General features: G+C 39.7%; 1 protein-coding gene across 6 annotated transcripts in view; it reads left to right on the top strand.

Annotated features, from left to right (window-relative positions):
* ARHGEF9 (Cdc42 guanine nucleotide exchange factor 9) overlaps positions 1-16,895 on the top strand; it is a 239,649-nt gene that overhangs the window by 56,281 nt on the left and 166,473 nt on the right. For 5 of the 6 annotated variants that reach the window (XM_055081692.1, XM_055081695.1, XM_055081694.1 and 2 more), the window contains exon 3: positions 6,265-6,395. The exons of the other annotated variant lie outside the window; for it this stretch is intronic. In XM_055081692.1, the coding sequence (XP_054937667.1) occupies positions 6,265-6,395 (131 nt within the window). The remainder of the gene's footprint in view (positions 1-6,264; positions 6,396-16,895) is intronic. 6 annotated transcript variants of the gene reach the window in all.

Here is a 16,895-nt window from a genome sequence, read left to right as displayed (position 1 = left end):
TGGCGACAGCTTACTGCCCACTTGAGGGCAGGCTCTGTACAGAATACATGACAACCTGCTATTGTCGGTGGTAGGTGAGGCCTGAGGGACAAGGCCTGAGTTTGTTCAGAAAATAAAGAGCCTGCTCAGATGCCATCAGAACGTATTTTCCTTGTTTCTTCAAATTCTAGATTTCCCTGGTTTCTGGACTACATGGATGCAGGAGATGAAAGGATGAGCTAATCAGGTCATTACCATCATTCCTTACAGTTGTACAGATTAGATGTAACAGAAATTAAACCTCTACTGTTCATAGAGAAGCCCACTGCTCCAGAGTGTTACTTGGCTTTTAATTATATAGTGTCTCTTTTTGGTTGCAGTTGGGGAAAGTTTTTCACCTGTATGAAACCCTAGACTCACAGTAGATTTACAGCTGGAAAGACCCATCTTGGCCAGGAGTAGCTGACTTAGATGTTTACAGGGCCAGACAGGTAACTTACATGAGTAAAGCAGTCTGGTACTAGGGTTAAGTGGGAGCCTGTGTCCAACTGGGAAATCTATGCCCTATATAAAGGGAGCAAAGGTGACTTGGATGGTTCTCATTGGTGGAATAGGTTATAGGAAGTCAGGAAGTCCAGTGAACTCAGATCTTCCAGATTTTTCAAGAAAAGCCAGGAATTGGATTTTATTCATATTTTTAAAATGTTGACCAGTAATTCACATTTTTAAAAGAAACACTGTGAAGAATAAACTGAACATATCAGCAGGCTAAATTGTAACCCGAGCTTGTGACCACTGCTCATCCTAATTTCTTCATTTTATAAATCCTGAGGAAACATAGGCTCAGAGAATGCAAGTGACTTTCTCACTCATGTAGGGAATTAGTGACAAAGCTAGGACTTGAACCCAGGCCTCCTGAATCTTACTTAAGACAGGTGATTTAAAGTCTTTGTCTAGTAAGTACAATGTCTGGACTTCTTCAGGTATGATTTCTGTCAGTTTACTGTTTTCCTATGAATGGTCCATAATTTCCTGTTTCTTTGTATGCCTTGTAATTTTTTCTTGAAAACTGGGTATTTTGAATATTATAGTGTGATAACTCTGGGAATAAGATTTTCCTCCTTCCCCAGAGTTTGTTGCTGTTGTTTGTTGAGGGATACAGTTGTTCATTTGTTTAGTGACTTTTCCAAATCTTTTGGTTTTTTTTTTCGAAGACTGCATTCTTTGTCATGTGTGGTCATGGAAATCTCTGTTCCATTATGTCATTGGTCAGCCAGTGACCTGACAGAGATTGCTTTTAAATACTTGGAGCCAAAACAAACAAACTACTATCCTGGTCTTTACAACTTCGCTCAGAGCTGGGGCATTCCTTCAACACTAATCCAGGCTGCCCACAACTCTGCCTTAGTCTTCTTCTCCTACTCTGCTGATTTCATGGAACCTGCAGATCTTCCAGAAGTGCAAGCCTACAATCTGCTCAGGCTTTTTCTGAGCATGCATCTGGTCCAGGGCATGTGTGTTGCACTCTGACTTCCTCGGTGTGCACAATGGCCCTTCTAAGTATTCTCCCAAGAAACTTTTTCCTCAGTCTCTTCCTTCCTGTGGTATTGGATTCATTTGCTGCTTTCCCCTTCTACCATCCCTTGCCCTGGGTGGACATGGGCAGTGTATGTCTTTAAGTCTTTCAACAGAGGCAGTCACAACCTCTAAAGCCACTTTAGCCTTAGGGGGTAGGGGTACAAGACAAAGGCCAGTCTCTGTGCCTAGCCCTCAAGGACCAAACAGATCAAAACACACAGCCACAACATTTTAAGAACAAGGTCTTTAGTCCCTTGGCATCAGCAACCTGCAGGAGGAATGTGGGCCACCTTTCTCTTAGCTGCTGGGGAATCAGGAATGGTAGACAAATTAGCAAAAATGCTTCAAAATTCTCTTACCAAATTTTAGCCATTCTTTTCTGCATCAAGAGGGATAAATTGGAAGATTGGGATTGACATATACACACTGCTATATATAAAATAGATAACTAATAAGGACCTACTGTATAGCACAGGGAACTCTACTCAATACTCTGTAATGACCTATATGGGAAAAGAATCTAAAAAAGAGTGGATGCATGTATATGTATAACTGATGAACTTTGCTGTACACCTGAAACTAACACAACATTGTAAATCAACTATACTCCAATAAAATTGTTTTATTAAAAGGGTTCCTTGGTTCCTGTAAGTTTTGGATTAGATTCCAGAATTCTGAAAAAGTTGGTCTGTCAGTCTTTGCCAGCTAAAGCTTGTTTCAGTAGAGGGCCTGATTCTTTGTGCATCCTAATCTGCCGCTTTTAGTGATGTTACCCCCTCCTGAATCTTAATCCTGTGCTTTTTGGTCTACAGAACAGTCAGGAAAATGTATGCATGGGCTACTAACAAGACTGTTAACACTTGAGGACCTACCTCCCATTTCAGGTTAATGGCAACTGTGTTTTGATTTCTTGAGATGAGTTCAGACATGCCAGCCCTTGTTTATCCATTCAAGCTTCAGGTGGACAAAGACCTCTAGCCTTAACCATCTATGCAGAAAGTCTTATTTGTGACGCTAGAGTTGACTCATTACAGGATCTGTGAATTGAGGATGATATTAGCAGGGAGGACCTTTCTCCCTGGATTACAGAAATTTCTCTCCTTCATACTAGAGTTTCAAATGGCATTATTAGCACTGATTTGCGTTCACATGATCCATCTTAATGGCTTCTCACTATGTACACACTTAGGATGACATTATCCAGTACATCCTTTGTCTAATTGGTGGGGAATTTTTTTTTTTAGTATGGAGTCACCCAGCTCAGAGATAACCTTAAATCTGGCTGGTGCCTGACCCAGGTGATTTCCTCCATATTCAAGTAGGTCACCCTGTAGGTCTCTCTTAGAATCCTCAAATTGAAAACAACCATGAGGGTCATATAGTCTATCCCCCAGCCTCCATGCAGGACTATAATTAAATTATCCTGGACTTTGGTGAACCTGGCGGGCATCTGTCAGCAAAGCCTAAACTACTTCCTTGTTTAAAGCTGTTAGCCCTTATGTTGTAGTCTAAGCCAATTTCTTGAAACATGTTGCTTTTTGCACTAGGCAGATGATATTTAAGAGCTGGCACCAGTAGAAGTCACTCTGAATTGTTCCCTTCATGATGGAGCTTTCCTTCCAAGGCCTTGCTGTTGATCCATAACATGAATTGGAAATTTGGTTGGCTGCCTGAGTTTAAGACTGTGATCTGAGGCCTAGGGTCTGTTTTTCTCTGTGTAGCTAACCCCTAGGTTCATTTAGGGATCAGTATGGGCCTCCCTGGTACCATGTCTACACTATCTTGGTGATCTTGATGACTTGAGGAGAGGAAGACCATGACTGATTGAGTGCTTGGAGATAAGGTCTGTTTCTGAGGCTCTTTGGGAAGTATGAAATTTTGGAAAATCATGATAATTGTGTATATATATATTTGTATATGTAAATATTTCTTTTTCTGTCATTATAGATGTAATTATGAGTCAGGGTAAACCTCTTATCTTTTTCTTCTTATTATTACTACTGCTGTTACTATCTCCTTACCAGTATTTACTAATCTTTGAACAAAAGTGACTGTCCAGCACTCAGCAAAGCTACATCCTTGAGCCAGGTAGACAAGGGCTGAGGGTATCTGGCATCTCGAGAGGCCTCCTCCCAGGAACCTTGGCCTGCTTATTAGAGAGTCACCATAAAAACCATACTCAGGTGCCCATGGGTCTCTTTTTTGGTTTTCAGAAGTGAGTCTTCTCTGAAGAACTTGATTTGGGAATGCCTTAGTGCTGAATGAGAGAATTGACATTTTTTGCTTTAATTCTGTTCCCAGAATGGGTTTGGTCCCTCAGATTAACTCAGGGTGGTCATTTCTGGAGGACATGAAGACTGGTTGCCAATCTCTAGGATATGAGCCACAAGGCAAAGGGTCTGAGGGCTCAGGCCTTGTATGTACCATTCCTGTTAGAGATCCAGCCAGCAATGGAGTCTGATACCTCCTGGCCTAAATACAAATAGGTACCATTGCCTTTCAGAGACATTTTCTCTTCTACAATAGGACAGGGACAAAGCAAAGTAGGCCAGGGCCTTAAGCAAGAAACCCGACTCCCTCACTGAGAATGGTATTCTCTGAGTATGGTGGACTGGACTGATCAGTTGAGCATGTCGTTACTTAGGTTAGGGGACCTAAAACTATCCTCCCCTTGCCTTGACTAGGATTAGAACTCAGATCCAGTGAGATCTGAGTTGCAAGGTGACCTTTATTGAGCCTTTTGCCTTAGAGGAGTGAAAGAGTAGGTGAATGATGCTAAGAGGGCAGGAGAGGCATATGAATAGGGAGCTTTGGCCAGAAATTTTTCCAGCCTTTTAAGATTGGGCGACACTTCTCTATTGGAAATGTGCTATGTAGGTGTATCAAAGATCAGTTTGTGTGTGTTGAACAGGAGGAATTCTCTGTGGAGGAATAGGGAATGATAGGGCTCCTTGGGGATAGAGAGAGGAAACACTTGAGAGATTACCACACAAGAAGAACACAGTGAAGGTAGCAGGAGCATTGGGCTGGGAAGTCAGAGATCTGAGTTTAAGGGCCAGCTCTGCTGCTTATTCTCTTGGGGATGTCAGGCAGGGACCTTTCTTTTCTGGGCCTCGGTCTCAACTAACAATTCAGGGAGTTGGACCAGGTGGTTTCTAAAGGCCCTGTCTGCATCAGTTTGAGCTTCTTCCATGATTCTATAACCAAGATCATCTGTGTTTAAGTGCCTGCATCCAGTTAGAATAGTATATCAAATTGGTTTGATGGAGCTTTCCAGTGGAGAAGAAAGGATTTGGCTTTGCAGTACAGCTATTGAGTAGAGGGTGGTAACACCCCATCCCCAGGAGGTAAGGCTGTTTCTGTGAGGCACCAGCCAGTGGATACCACCAGAAGATGACACAAGGTTGTGTGAAGAAGCAGTTCAGCTCAGAAGCTGTGTCCTCCTGTCCTTTGAGCAGCTACACTCTAAATCAAGAGACAGTTTGTTTTCGACCTCTACAGAGCTACCTGTGTCAATTGAGTAGGGAGACTCCTGAGGTGTAAATATCCAGGCCCCAGGCTCATCTCCTTAAATATGTCTCTCCCACTATTTCTCTGAAGCCAGGATGCTCTTTATTCGGAATCAGAGCCTTTCATTTTATTTTAGTTTTTTAAATTTTTAAATTTTTTATTGGAGTATAATTGATTTATGATGTTGTGTTAGTTTCAGGTGTACAGCAAAGTGAATCAGTTATACATATACATATATCTACTCTTTTTTTTTTTAGATTATTTTCCCATATAGGCCATTACAGAGTACTGAATAGAGTTCCCTGTGCTATACTGCAGGTTCTTCTATTTTATATATAGTAGTGTGTATATGTCAATCCCAATCTCCCAATTTATCCCTCTCCCCTCATCCCCAGGTAACCATAAGTTTTCTACATCCATGACTACTTCTGTTTTGTAAATAAGTTCATTTGTACCCCTTTTTTTAAGATTCCACATATAAGCAATATCATATGATATTTGTCTTTTTCTGTGTGACTTACTTCACTCAGTATGAGAATCTCTAGGTCAATCCATGTGGCTGCAAATGGCATTATTTTGTTCTTTTTTTATGGCTGAGTAGTATTGCACTGTATATATATACCACATCTTCTTTATCCATTCGTCTGTTGGTGGACATTTAGGTTGTTTCTGTATCCTGGCTAGTGTAAATAGTGCTGCAATGAACACTGGGGTGCATGAATCTTTTTGAATTATGGTATATGCCCAGGAGTGGGATTTCTGGGTCATATGGTAGTTCTATTTTTAGTTTTTTAAGGAACCTCCCTACTGTTCTCCATAGTGGCTGTATCAATTTACATTCCCACCAACAGTGCAAGAAGGTTCCCTTTTCTCCACACTCTCTCCAGCATTTATTGTTTGTAGATTTTTGGATGATGGCCATTCTTACTGGTGTGAGGTAGTACCTCATTGTAGTTTTGATTTGCATTTCTCTAATAATTAGCGATGTTGAGCATCTTTTCATATGCTTTTTGGCCATCTGTATGTCTTCTTTAGAGAAATGTCTATTTAGATCTTCCACCCATTTTTTGACTGGGTTATTTGTTTTTTGATATTGAGCTGCATGAGCTGTTTGTATATTTTGGAGATTAATCCAATATCAAAAAACAAATAACCCGATTAATCACCTTTCATTTTATAATTACAACTTTGCTTTAGGATCCAGACTCCAGAGAAGAGAGGAGAAGGCCTCAGCCTATTCATACTGAAGTGTTAATGATTGATATCAAACTTTTGCCTGAGAATGATTTGGAGGAGAGAAGGGACCATGAAGGAAGCAAGGAAATGAAGTAAGCGAAACCAAAAACCAAAAACAAACAAACAAACAAAAAAACGGTAGATGGGGGAAAAAGGTGGAAAGAAACACAAAATACCATGGAAAGGGAGAGCTGCAAACACACGTACTTAGCACCTCCATTTGCTTGGAGCTAGCTGGTCCTCTACAGGGACTTCATGCCCCTTAGGAAGTATTTTGAATTCTAGGGGACTGGCCTGAGAATCAGATAGAACTGACTTCATATCTTATATCCAAGTACTTGTGAGCAGTGTGATCTTTAAAATAATTTCTTCATATCTTCGTACCTTTTATTTTTCTCACCTGTAAAACGGGGCAGTGAGCCCTGATATTCCTTAAATATCGGACCCTGATATTTGAATAGCATGCTACAGTTTGATATGGCACAGTTTGCCGTCTCTCATATAGAGAGTTCTAAGGCTAGTAGAGCAGGGCAGAGAGGTTATAGCTAATAACCAGAGCAAAGAGAGACTGTCTTCTCCAGAGACCCAAGTCACTCAGAGTAGTACCTAAAGCCTGAGCTTCTTGGGCTCACAATCCAGTGCCTTCTGCATTCCCCATGACCATTGTGGGGCTCAAAAGAGCTAGTTCATGTGAAAGGACTTTATCAACTCTGAAGTCTATGCCCCCATGAGAGATTAGACTTGCTTTTACCCTGAGGGAAGCTTGAAGATTGCGTTGGCTTTCTTGAAGGAGAGAGACCACAAGTAAGGCAGAGGGTCATATCAGTGAAGAAGGAAGCTACCGAGCAAAGGAATGCCCCTGGTACTGTCAAGCCCACCTGCTCATGATAGCTTGGCCCTAGCAGTTCTCTTTTGGCTCTTATTTGTCCTCCAGTTCCAAGATGACAGGATTCTTAGATCCTACTTACTGATGGCAAGTTTCCGGACTGGCCTAGGGCCAAAGTACCCCCGGCTAAGAACCAGGTTTGTTGGCAATATTATCTAGGCTGCTAGTCTCCAGACCTCTTTATGACTCTGCAAGGGCCAGCCTCTCCCTTACTTTACCTCTTCAGAGGGATCTGGAAACATCTTAGAGTAGCTGTGAAATCTCCAAGTATACCAAGTTTGGCTTTAGAGTGTACCTGTTTCTCTCTTATCTTCCCTTCTCTTACTTGGTCTTACCAGTCTTCAGTTATTGAAACAACTTGTTCTCCAGAGCAGTGCATCTGGTCAGGTGAGCTGCTGTCCCAAGTAAGTACCAAACTCAGGTGCAGGCTGGGTTGGGACCACAGTATGCCAGGACAAGGGTGAGCACTGAATCTCTGCCAGCCTCAAAGAGCTAGAATTCTAACCCCTGGGCAGCACTTACTGGTTCAAGATGGGGCTGCCTCCCTTAGGTTCTTGCATTGACTGACTGAACTCAGAACACTCAATAGTCATGAGATGCCATCCAATGGAGTTATATAACATAGGGACAACTGAGCAAACCATTCTCTTCCCTTTGGACTTTATTATTTTTCCAAGAGCTTCACTTCTAGCCTCCATTTCTCTTTCTTGATTGGGGCAGATTGGAGACTATTCCCTGCCTCTTTCCCCTACCCCATCCACAAATACAACCCTCCAGCTTTGGAACAGAAACAACTAGAGCTGACAGGCAGATTCACTTAGATTAATTTCTGTTTCCTCACATAAGACATTGGACTGACATGGCTGTCTTTGGATGAAGTATTAAGGCATTGAGAGGAAAGCTGGAGGTAGGATTTTTTATATAACAGAACATCTAAAGTGGCACATCTAAGGTGCTTTCCCCTTGATCCTTCTGTAGGGATGGTGCTGGAGAAGGCAAAACCAAAGCCTATCATAATTTCAGGTGACTTCCTTAAAGGTGAAAGGAAGGCCTGTTCTACCTCATAAATGACGAGTTTTCTTGTTTCACTTTGCTTTTTTCCCCTCTTTGCTGGTAGAAGACACAATTATACCAGGAGAAATCCATTTGAGGTGGTGGGGGCCTGGAGTTTTTTGTTAAAAATAGTTGAAGAAGACATTTGGGGTAACTAACTTTCCTACCTCTCCTTTCCTTCCACCACCACCACTTCACAACCACCCACCCCACCACCCACCCACTGCCCCCTGCCCAGCAGCAGAAGACCTAGAAGATGAAATTGCCCCTAAACAGTAAAATAACTTCATCAGCTTTCTATGCTAAATACAAGATAGGAACTGAATAATGACAGGGACAGAGGGTGGGGGATGGAGGAGTAGAGTGAGCCCACGGGGGAGGGAAGAGGAGGGAAGGAGAGGGAAGGGATGGAAAGGGAAAGAGGGAAAGAAAATCTGGAAGTATTTTCATCACTCTCAGCATTACTGCTATTACAACCGAGTGTTTTTCGAGCCCCTCCTTACTACCAGACTCTCCACAGTTCTAGCAAAGCTCAATTAAAAATAATATTTCCCCAGCCTAGAATCACATCCTCTCATTACTTTTACTAACTATAAACAGATGTGATAATGAAGAAACCTGTTTTTTATGATAATTCCTTTCATTAGTTAAGGACTTTCTTTAAACCTTTATGAAATCACTTGACATATCCTGTGTCACAAAAGCCTCTCATCATTAGCCCTTCTCATCCCCATTGCAGACAGGAGATGAGGGAACTGAGGCTCCAAGATGGGACATGACCTATCAGGTTCTGTAGCAAGTTAAAGTCTCAGAGCAGAACCAGATCTCTAAATTAGCCCTTCAGGTTGTTAGCTCAATGTTGTTTCTGTGACACCACATTGCCTACTAGGAATTTTTGCTCTGTTTGAAGATGCTTGTAAACAGGATTTTCTTTTAAACAGCATAAATATTCTCCCTGAATCTCACTTGTACTAATAATATGTCTTATGAGCCTTTTATTTGCTAACATGGATCATCAATGAAAAGCCTTCAGCATCAGTATGTTATCAGTGTACTGTTCTTATTAAGGCTCTAAGAGTCATTCTCTGTGACCCTTGGTCCATGGGCCCTGGGCCCTGCATAAGGAAGGTCATTCTGGCTTAAGTTTGTGTTTGATTGGACTTTGTTGGATTGGATCCAGCCAAAAGGCCTGGGTTTGTTGATTCTTCTTAAAATGACCTGTGAGCAGTTGTTGTTGACTCACATAGCCAGGAAATTTTAGGTCTTGGGGAGATTTTAAAAGTCATCTAGTTCAGCTTCCTTGCTGATGTTTGAATGTGCCTAAAATATCCCTGCTTCCCAAGTGGTCATTCAGTCTCTGCTTTTATACCTCCACTGTTAGGTGGCTTCCTACATCTTTAGACCACTGGTTGTAGTTCAGAACAGTTCTGAGAGAGTTTGTCCTTAGGTTGAACTGAAATCTGTCTTGCTAGAACTCCTACTCATGAGAAGGTATAAGTGGCTAAGAACACTAGCTCTGCAGATACTCGTTTTGGATTAAAATCATAGCCTTCCCATTTATTAACAATAATGTAGTTATGGGCAAGTCACATGTACTTTCTGTGTTTCAGTGACCTCATCTGTAATTTGATGATATAATAGTACCTACCTCATTAAGTTGTTGTGAGAACTAAACAGAATTATGTAAGAAAAGTACTGATAGTAGGTTCTGACACATTAGGAAGTACTCAGTAATAATATTCATGATATTAGTAGCAAACTTTCAGTATTAATAGTAGAAGTATTGTCCTTGTTATACACCCCCATCCCCTGGGAATACACTGGCCCTCTACTCTATCTGCAGCCTTTCAGAGTTCTGAAGCATGATATGAGGTCTGCTAAGCCTCTATTGTTCTCCAGGCCTCTGGGCTTTCATCCTGTCCCCTGCATCAGCTTCCTGCTACTCCTAAGTGTATCTAGCTACACTGAGACCATTTGGGAACTCAGGGCTCTGTTCCACCCCATTCAGCCACTTGTGTGAGGACATGGGCTACATTGAAGCCTGGACATGCTGATACTGCCAGACTCTCAAAGCTGACTAATGAGCCTGCCAAATATGTAACTATACTTTCTTGGCTGCTCTGCCTTCTACCAATAGGCATAATAATGTTACTGGGGCTGTACATCAGCAGTTAAACCTCATTTATTAGAGAATAAATAGTGGAACACTTTGCTATACATCTTGTACGATGTATTACAGAAAAGAACCATAATATTAGACCTGTAAATTCTGCCCATTAGTCCAGCTCTTTAGTTGTTTTGATAAGCTTATTAAGGTAGGAGCTTGGGCCTGAGGCCCATGTGTGAAGTAGAATCATGCCCATGTTCAGTTACATATTAGGTAAGCATAACTTACTGTTATGAGCACAGTTAATAATGGTGTTACATTTGAGACAGGGCCGGCAGTATCCCTGAAGTTGCAGTACGGTCAGATAAACTTAAACTGAGGCCAGGTCCTAGAAGTTCACCTTCTCATGTGTGTTGGGATTGGCTGAGGGTGTGAGATGAGTGAGGACCCTTCCAACTGTACACACTAGGGGAAAGTACAGCCCAGTAGGGAGAGTGCAGTGTCAGTAGGCTGCAGACAGAGGGTGGCTTTGTTGCCATGGCAAGTGGTTGGTATTAGTGGGTCCAGCATAGAGTTGTTGGCTGTGCTCCAGTAAGGTGACTGGGAATCCAGAGGCAGGCAGTGTGCAATGAACTAATAATGGTTTTCTCATCTGTAGAATGAAGTGCTTAGTTATAAATTCATTCCTCCAACGGATGATCATCAAGTAGCTACTGAGGAGGTACAGAATTACTTTAGACCTGGAGCCCATCCTACAAGAGTGTGACAGTAGATATGAAAACTTATACAGGAGGAAAATGACTTGCTTAAGTTCCGTGACCTTAGTCAAGTCCTTTCTCTTTCCCAGGTCTCAGTTTTCTCCCCTAGAAGATGGAGAGGTTAGACTAGATAAACTCCAAGAACCTTCTAATCAATACTCTATATTTTTTAATATTGACGTAAAATACACATAACCATTTTAAAGTGTACATAAAATACCATTTTAAAGTGTACAGCTCAGTGCATTTAGGATGCTGTAAAACCATCACCACTATCTAGTTCCAGAACTTTTTCATCACCCCCAAAAGAAACCCATACCCATTAGCAGTCATTCCCATTCCTCCCTCGCCACAGCCCCTGGACTCTATAACATTTGTACACAGGTCAACCGGTGAAAGGCAGAGGATTGTTAAGGAAGGGATGTGGTTCAGTAGTTCAGTAGTAGGAAGGAAGAGGCATATGAGTAGCCACAGGAGAATACTTCAGCCTGGATAGGAACTAGAAGAGGTTAGAAATACAAGGCAGATATTGCAGGAGAACGCTAAACAAGGAGCAGGCCAGATTTGGGGCACTGGTACAGTTCTACAGGATTAGATAATGAGTGAGACCCTACCGGTAAAGTTGCAAGTGGTATAGCCTAGACAACATAACATGTCTGACTCCAAAGCTAGTATTTTGCCAGGTCACCACCCTGAAATAGCTTTTCTGAATGTCTATCAAATATTGTGACCTTTCTGGGAGATGAGTAGATTTCAGAGAAGAGTGAACTTCTAAAGGTTCTGGCAGAGTCAGTTAATATCTATACATCTACACATTACTTGTTGGTTATTCATCCGCCTCCCTCCCCATCCCCAGGGCACAGGGCCCTGCACACAATAGTTGAGAAGTAAATTCTGGGTGATTTGATTTAACTGACCCAAGTATTCCTTTTGTGGCTATTTGACTAATACAAACCTAATTTCTGTCAAGGTCTAAGCAGGTGATGAGCCCATGAAAATAAACACAAGGAGAAGACTTAGGGGTAGAGTGGAAGTATAGTTGGTGTCAGAGGCATCTAGGTTTTTCTGGTAACAGTTATACTATTAAATACAGATTTGAATATATACATATTGAATATTATACTATTTAAATTATTTAAAACATTTAAGAGTATCCACTTAATTTGACTTGAAAATTTTAAACATTTTTAAAAAAATTATTTTTGACAAATAAAAATTGTATATATTTAAGGTGTACAACATGATGTTCTGATATATGTAGACATTGTGAAGTGACTATTACCTATAGTTAACTCTTTTTTTTTCTGGTAAGAACACTTGAGATCTACTCTCAGCAAATCTGTGAGAGTATATATATATCACATTTTCTTTATCCATTCATCAATCGACTGACATTTATATTGTTTCCATATCTTGGTTACTTTGACTAAAGCTGTATTGAACATGGAACTGCAGATTTCTCTTTGAGATAGGGATTTTGTATCCCTTGGAAATATACCCAGAAGTTCTATTCTTAATTTTCTGAGTTACTGCAAATCTGTTTTCCATAATGACTGTGCCAATTTACATTCCCACCAAAAGGGCTCCCTTTTCTCCACATCCTTACCAACACTTGTTATCTTTTGACTTTTTGGTAATAGCTTTCCTAACATGTGTGAGGTGATATCTTGTCGTGGTATTGATTTTCACTTCCCTGATGATTAGTGATGTTGAGCATCTTTTCTTATACCTGTTGACCATTTGTATGTTTTCTTTGGAAAAATATCTATTCCCATTCTATGCCCATTTTAAAATCAGGCTATTTGTGGTTTTGCCTTTGAGTTGTATTGAGTTACTTATATATGTTGGATATTAACCCATTATGAGATATATTTTCTCCCATTACATAGGTTACCTTTTTATTTTATTGATTGTTTCCTTTGCTGTATAGAAAGTTTTTAGTTTGATTTAGTCCCACTTGTTTATTTTTGCTTTTGTTACCTGTGTCTTTAGTGTAAATTCCAAGCTGGGATGAAGTGAGAGAGTGGCATGGACATATATACACTACCAAATGTAAAATAGATAGCTAGTGGGAAGCAGCCACATAGCACAGGGAGATCAGCTCAAAGCAACTGACACTAAAAACACAGGTGCTTTGTGACCACCTGGAGGGGTGGGATAGGGAGGGTGGGAGGGAGAAGCAAGAGGGAGGAGATATTGGGGATATATGTATATGTATACCTGATTCACTTTGTTATAAAGCAGAAACTAACACACCATTGTAAAGCAATTATACTCCAGTAAACATGTTTAAAAAATAAATAAAATAGAATAATTAGAAAAATAATTCCAAAATATCATCGCCAAGACCAGTGTCAAGGAGATGTCCCCCTATGTTTTCACCTAGGAGTTTCATGGTTTAGGTCTTATGTTTAATTCTTTAATCTATTTTGAGATGATTTTTGTATACAATGTAAGATAAGAGTCCAGTTTCTTTCTTTCTTTTTTTTTTTACAATGTTAGTATATTTATTTAAAATAAGTGGCAGAAAGAAATATATTATACCAACTGTACCGTTAATTATAAAATGATGTAAAAAATAGAACATGGAGAATACAATGTGTTTAATTTTCAAAGATTAACTTATCTCATTACACAATTCTAGGGTAGGACAGAGGACACGTTGCTGAGGCTCCTGGTTCATTGTAACAATTGCCCTGTTCAGTCTTCCCTTCTCTTCTTCGCTTCTCCAAGTCAGTTTGTCTATGAGAACCGGTGAAGGCACAGAACTTCACTAGCTTGCGGCAGTCTCTGAAACAAAATGCAAACCTTCTGTGAATGAGTCATTTTGAATAATTTGTTTTATGATTTTTTTCTAACTCTTAAAACAAAGGCACTTAAAATCATAGGCATTTTTGTCATATACTTTTGAAATTTATTCTATACCTTCCTGTATGTATAAAGAGAGCACATTGAAAACCATTTAAACTGTCATTGATGATTCAGTCAGAATTTAAATTATTGTCTTGTGATCTAATACAGTAATGCCCCCAGAGCATACTGAGTTATGTAAGGCTGTTTGCCATTATGTTAAATCACCTTACACTGTACTGTATTTGTAGTTCTTATGTTTTGATTTTGTGGATATTTTTTGTATTTTCCTCTGATACCTGGCTGGCATATTTTACTGCTCTCCCTGAAACTGTTACTCTGTATTTCAATTTAATTTAATTCAATCAAGTTTTATGTTTTTTTACAGTTTAAAAATTTAATTTAATTTTACTCTGCTTCTATTCTACTGGAAACCCAGAAAAAGCTGTTAGGAATTCACGGAAAACAAGATTCCATAGCTGCGAATAAGAACCTGAGTATATTTAGTGCTTGAGCCTTTTTTCATATATTGTGTGACATGAGTTATGACTCTTCAAAAGTTTTCTTGTTCATACTCCATATACTTTGTCTGGATATCTATAATATATGTTTGGAAAATTACTGAATGCCAGGTAGGTGAGTTGTTATGTTACTGAGGGACAAATTTTAAATATATTAATATATTAAATATTAATCGAACCTTACAAAGATACCTTCAATAATTTTATTCATAAAACTTCTAATGGCTGTTCTGGGGTTTTGTATGCATTTTAGAAGGTAGTAGATATCTATCAAAGCTCCCCTCCTGCATTAAAAATAATAATTAAAAATATTAATAATTTGGATGCAAAAAAATCTGAGGAAACCTAATATCTAAGGTAATATGTGATATAAAATATATAAATCTAAATTTTTTTAACATTTTATTGGAGTATAATTGCTTTACAATGGTGGGTTAGTGTCTGCTTTACAACAAAGTGAATCAGTGATACATATACATATGTTCCCATATCTCTTCCCTCTTGTGTCTCCCTCCCTCCCACACCTCTAGGTGGTCACAGACCACCTAGCTGATCTCCCTGTGCCATGCAGCTGCTTCGCACTAGCTATCAACCCGACGTTTGGTAGTGTATATGTGTCCATGCCACTCTATCACTTTGTCACAGCTTACCCTTCCCCCTCCCCATATCCTCAAGTCCATGCTCTAGTAGGTCTGTGTCTTTATTCCCATCCTACCCCTAGGCTCTTCATGACATTTTTTTTCTTAGAATCCATATATATGTGTTAGCATATGGTATTTGTTTTTCTCTTTCTGACTTACTTCACTCTGTATGACAGACTGCTAGTTCTATTTGTAGTTTTTTAAGGAACCTCGATACTGTTCTCCATAGTGGCTGTATCACTTTACAATCCCACCAGCAGTGCAAGAGGCTTCCCTTTTCTCCACACCCTCTCCAGCATTTATTGTTTCTAGATTTTTTGATGATGGCCATTCTGACCGTTTTGAGAGCATATCTCATTGTAGTTTTGATTTGCATTTCTCTAATGATTAATGATGTTGAGCATTCTTTCATGTGTTTGTTGGCAATCTGTATATCTTCTTTGGAGAAATGTCTATTTAGTTCTTCTGCCCATTTTTGGATTGGGTTATTTGTTTTTTTGTTATTGAGCTGCATGAGCTGCTTGTAAACTTTCGAGATTAATCCTTTGTCAGGTGCTTCATTTGCAAATATTTTCTACCATTCTGAGGGTCGTCTTTTCATATTGTTTATGGTTTCCTTTGCTGTGCAAAAGCTTTTAAGTTTCATTAGGTCCCATTTGTTTATTTTTGTTTTTATTTCCATTTCTCTAGGAGATGGGTCAAAAAGGATCTTGCTGTGATTTATGTCATAGAGTGTTCTGCCTATGTTTTCCTCTAAGAGTTTGATAGTGTCTGGCCTTACATTTAGGTCTTTAACCCATTTTGAGTTTATTCTTGTGTGTGGGGTTAGGGAGTGTTCTAATTTCCTACTTTTACATGTAGCTGTCCAGTTTTCCCAGCACCACTTATTGAAGAGGCTGTCTTTTCTCCACTGTATATCCTTCCCTCCTTTATCAAAGATAAGGTGACCATATGTGTGTGGGTTTATCTCTGGGCTTTCTATCCTGTTCCATTGATCTATATTTCTGTTTTTGTGCCAGTACCATACTGTCTTGATTACTGTAACCTTGTAGTATAATCGGAAGTCAGGGAGCCTGATTCCTCCAGCTCCATTTTTCGTTCTCAAGATTGCTTTGGCTATTCGGGGTCTTTTGTGTTTCCATACAAATTGTGAAATTTTTTCTTCTAGTTCTGTAAAAAATGCCAGTGGTAGTTTGATAGGGATTGCATTGAATCTGTAGATTGCTTTGGGTAGTAGAGTCATTTTCACAATGTTGATTCTTCCAATCCAAGAACATGGTATATCTCTCCACCTATTTGTATCATCTTTAATTTCTTTCATCAGTGTCTTATAATTTTCTGCATACAGGTCTTTTGTCTCCTTAAGTAGGTTTATTCCTAGATATTTTATTCTTTTTGTTGCAATGGTAAATGGGAGTGTTTTCTTAATTTCACTCTCAGATTTTTCATCATTAGTGTATAAGAATGCCAGAGATTTCTGTGCATTAATTTTGTATCCTGCTACTTTACCAAATTCATTGATTAGCTCTAGTAGTTTCCTGGTAGCCTCCTTAGGATTCTCTATGTATAGTATCATGTCATCTGCAAACAGTGACAGCTTTACTTCTTCTTTTCCTATTTGGATTCCTTTTATTTCTTTTTCTTCTCTGATTGCTGTGGCTAGAACTTCCAAAACTATGTTGAATAAGAGTGGTGAGAGTGGGCAACCTTGTCTTGTTCCTGATCTTAGTGGAAATGCTTTCAGTTTTTCACCATTGAGAACAATGCTGGCTGTAG

This window comes from Physeter macrocephalus, chromosome 21, assembly GCF_002837175.3.
Source record: "Physeter macrocephalus isolate SW-GA chromosome 21, ASM283717v5, whole genome shotgun sequence".
Lineage (NCBI taxonomy): Eukaryota > Metazoa > Chordata > Mammalia > Artiodactyla > Physeteridae > Physeter > Physeter macrocephalus.
Note: the sequence above shows the minus strand (reverse complement) of the source record. Positions and strands in the feature narration are given on the sequence as shown.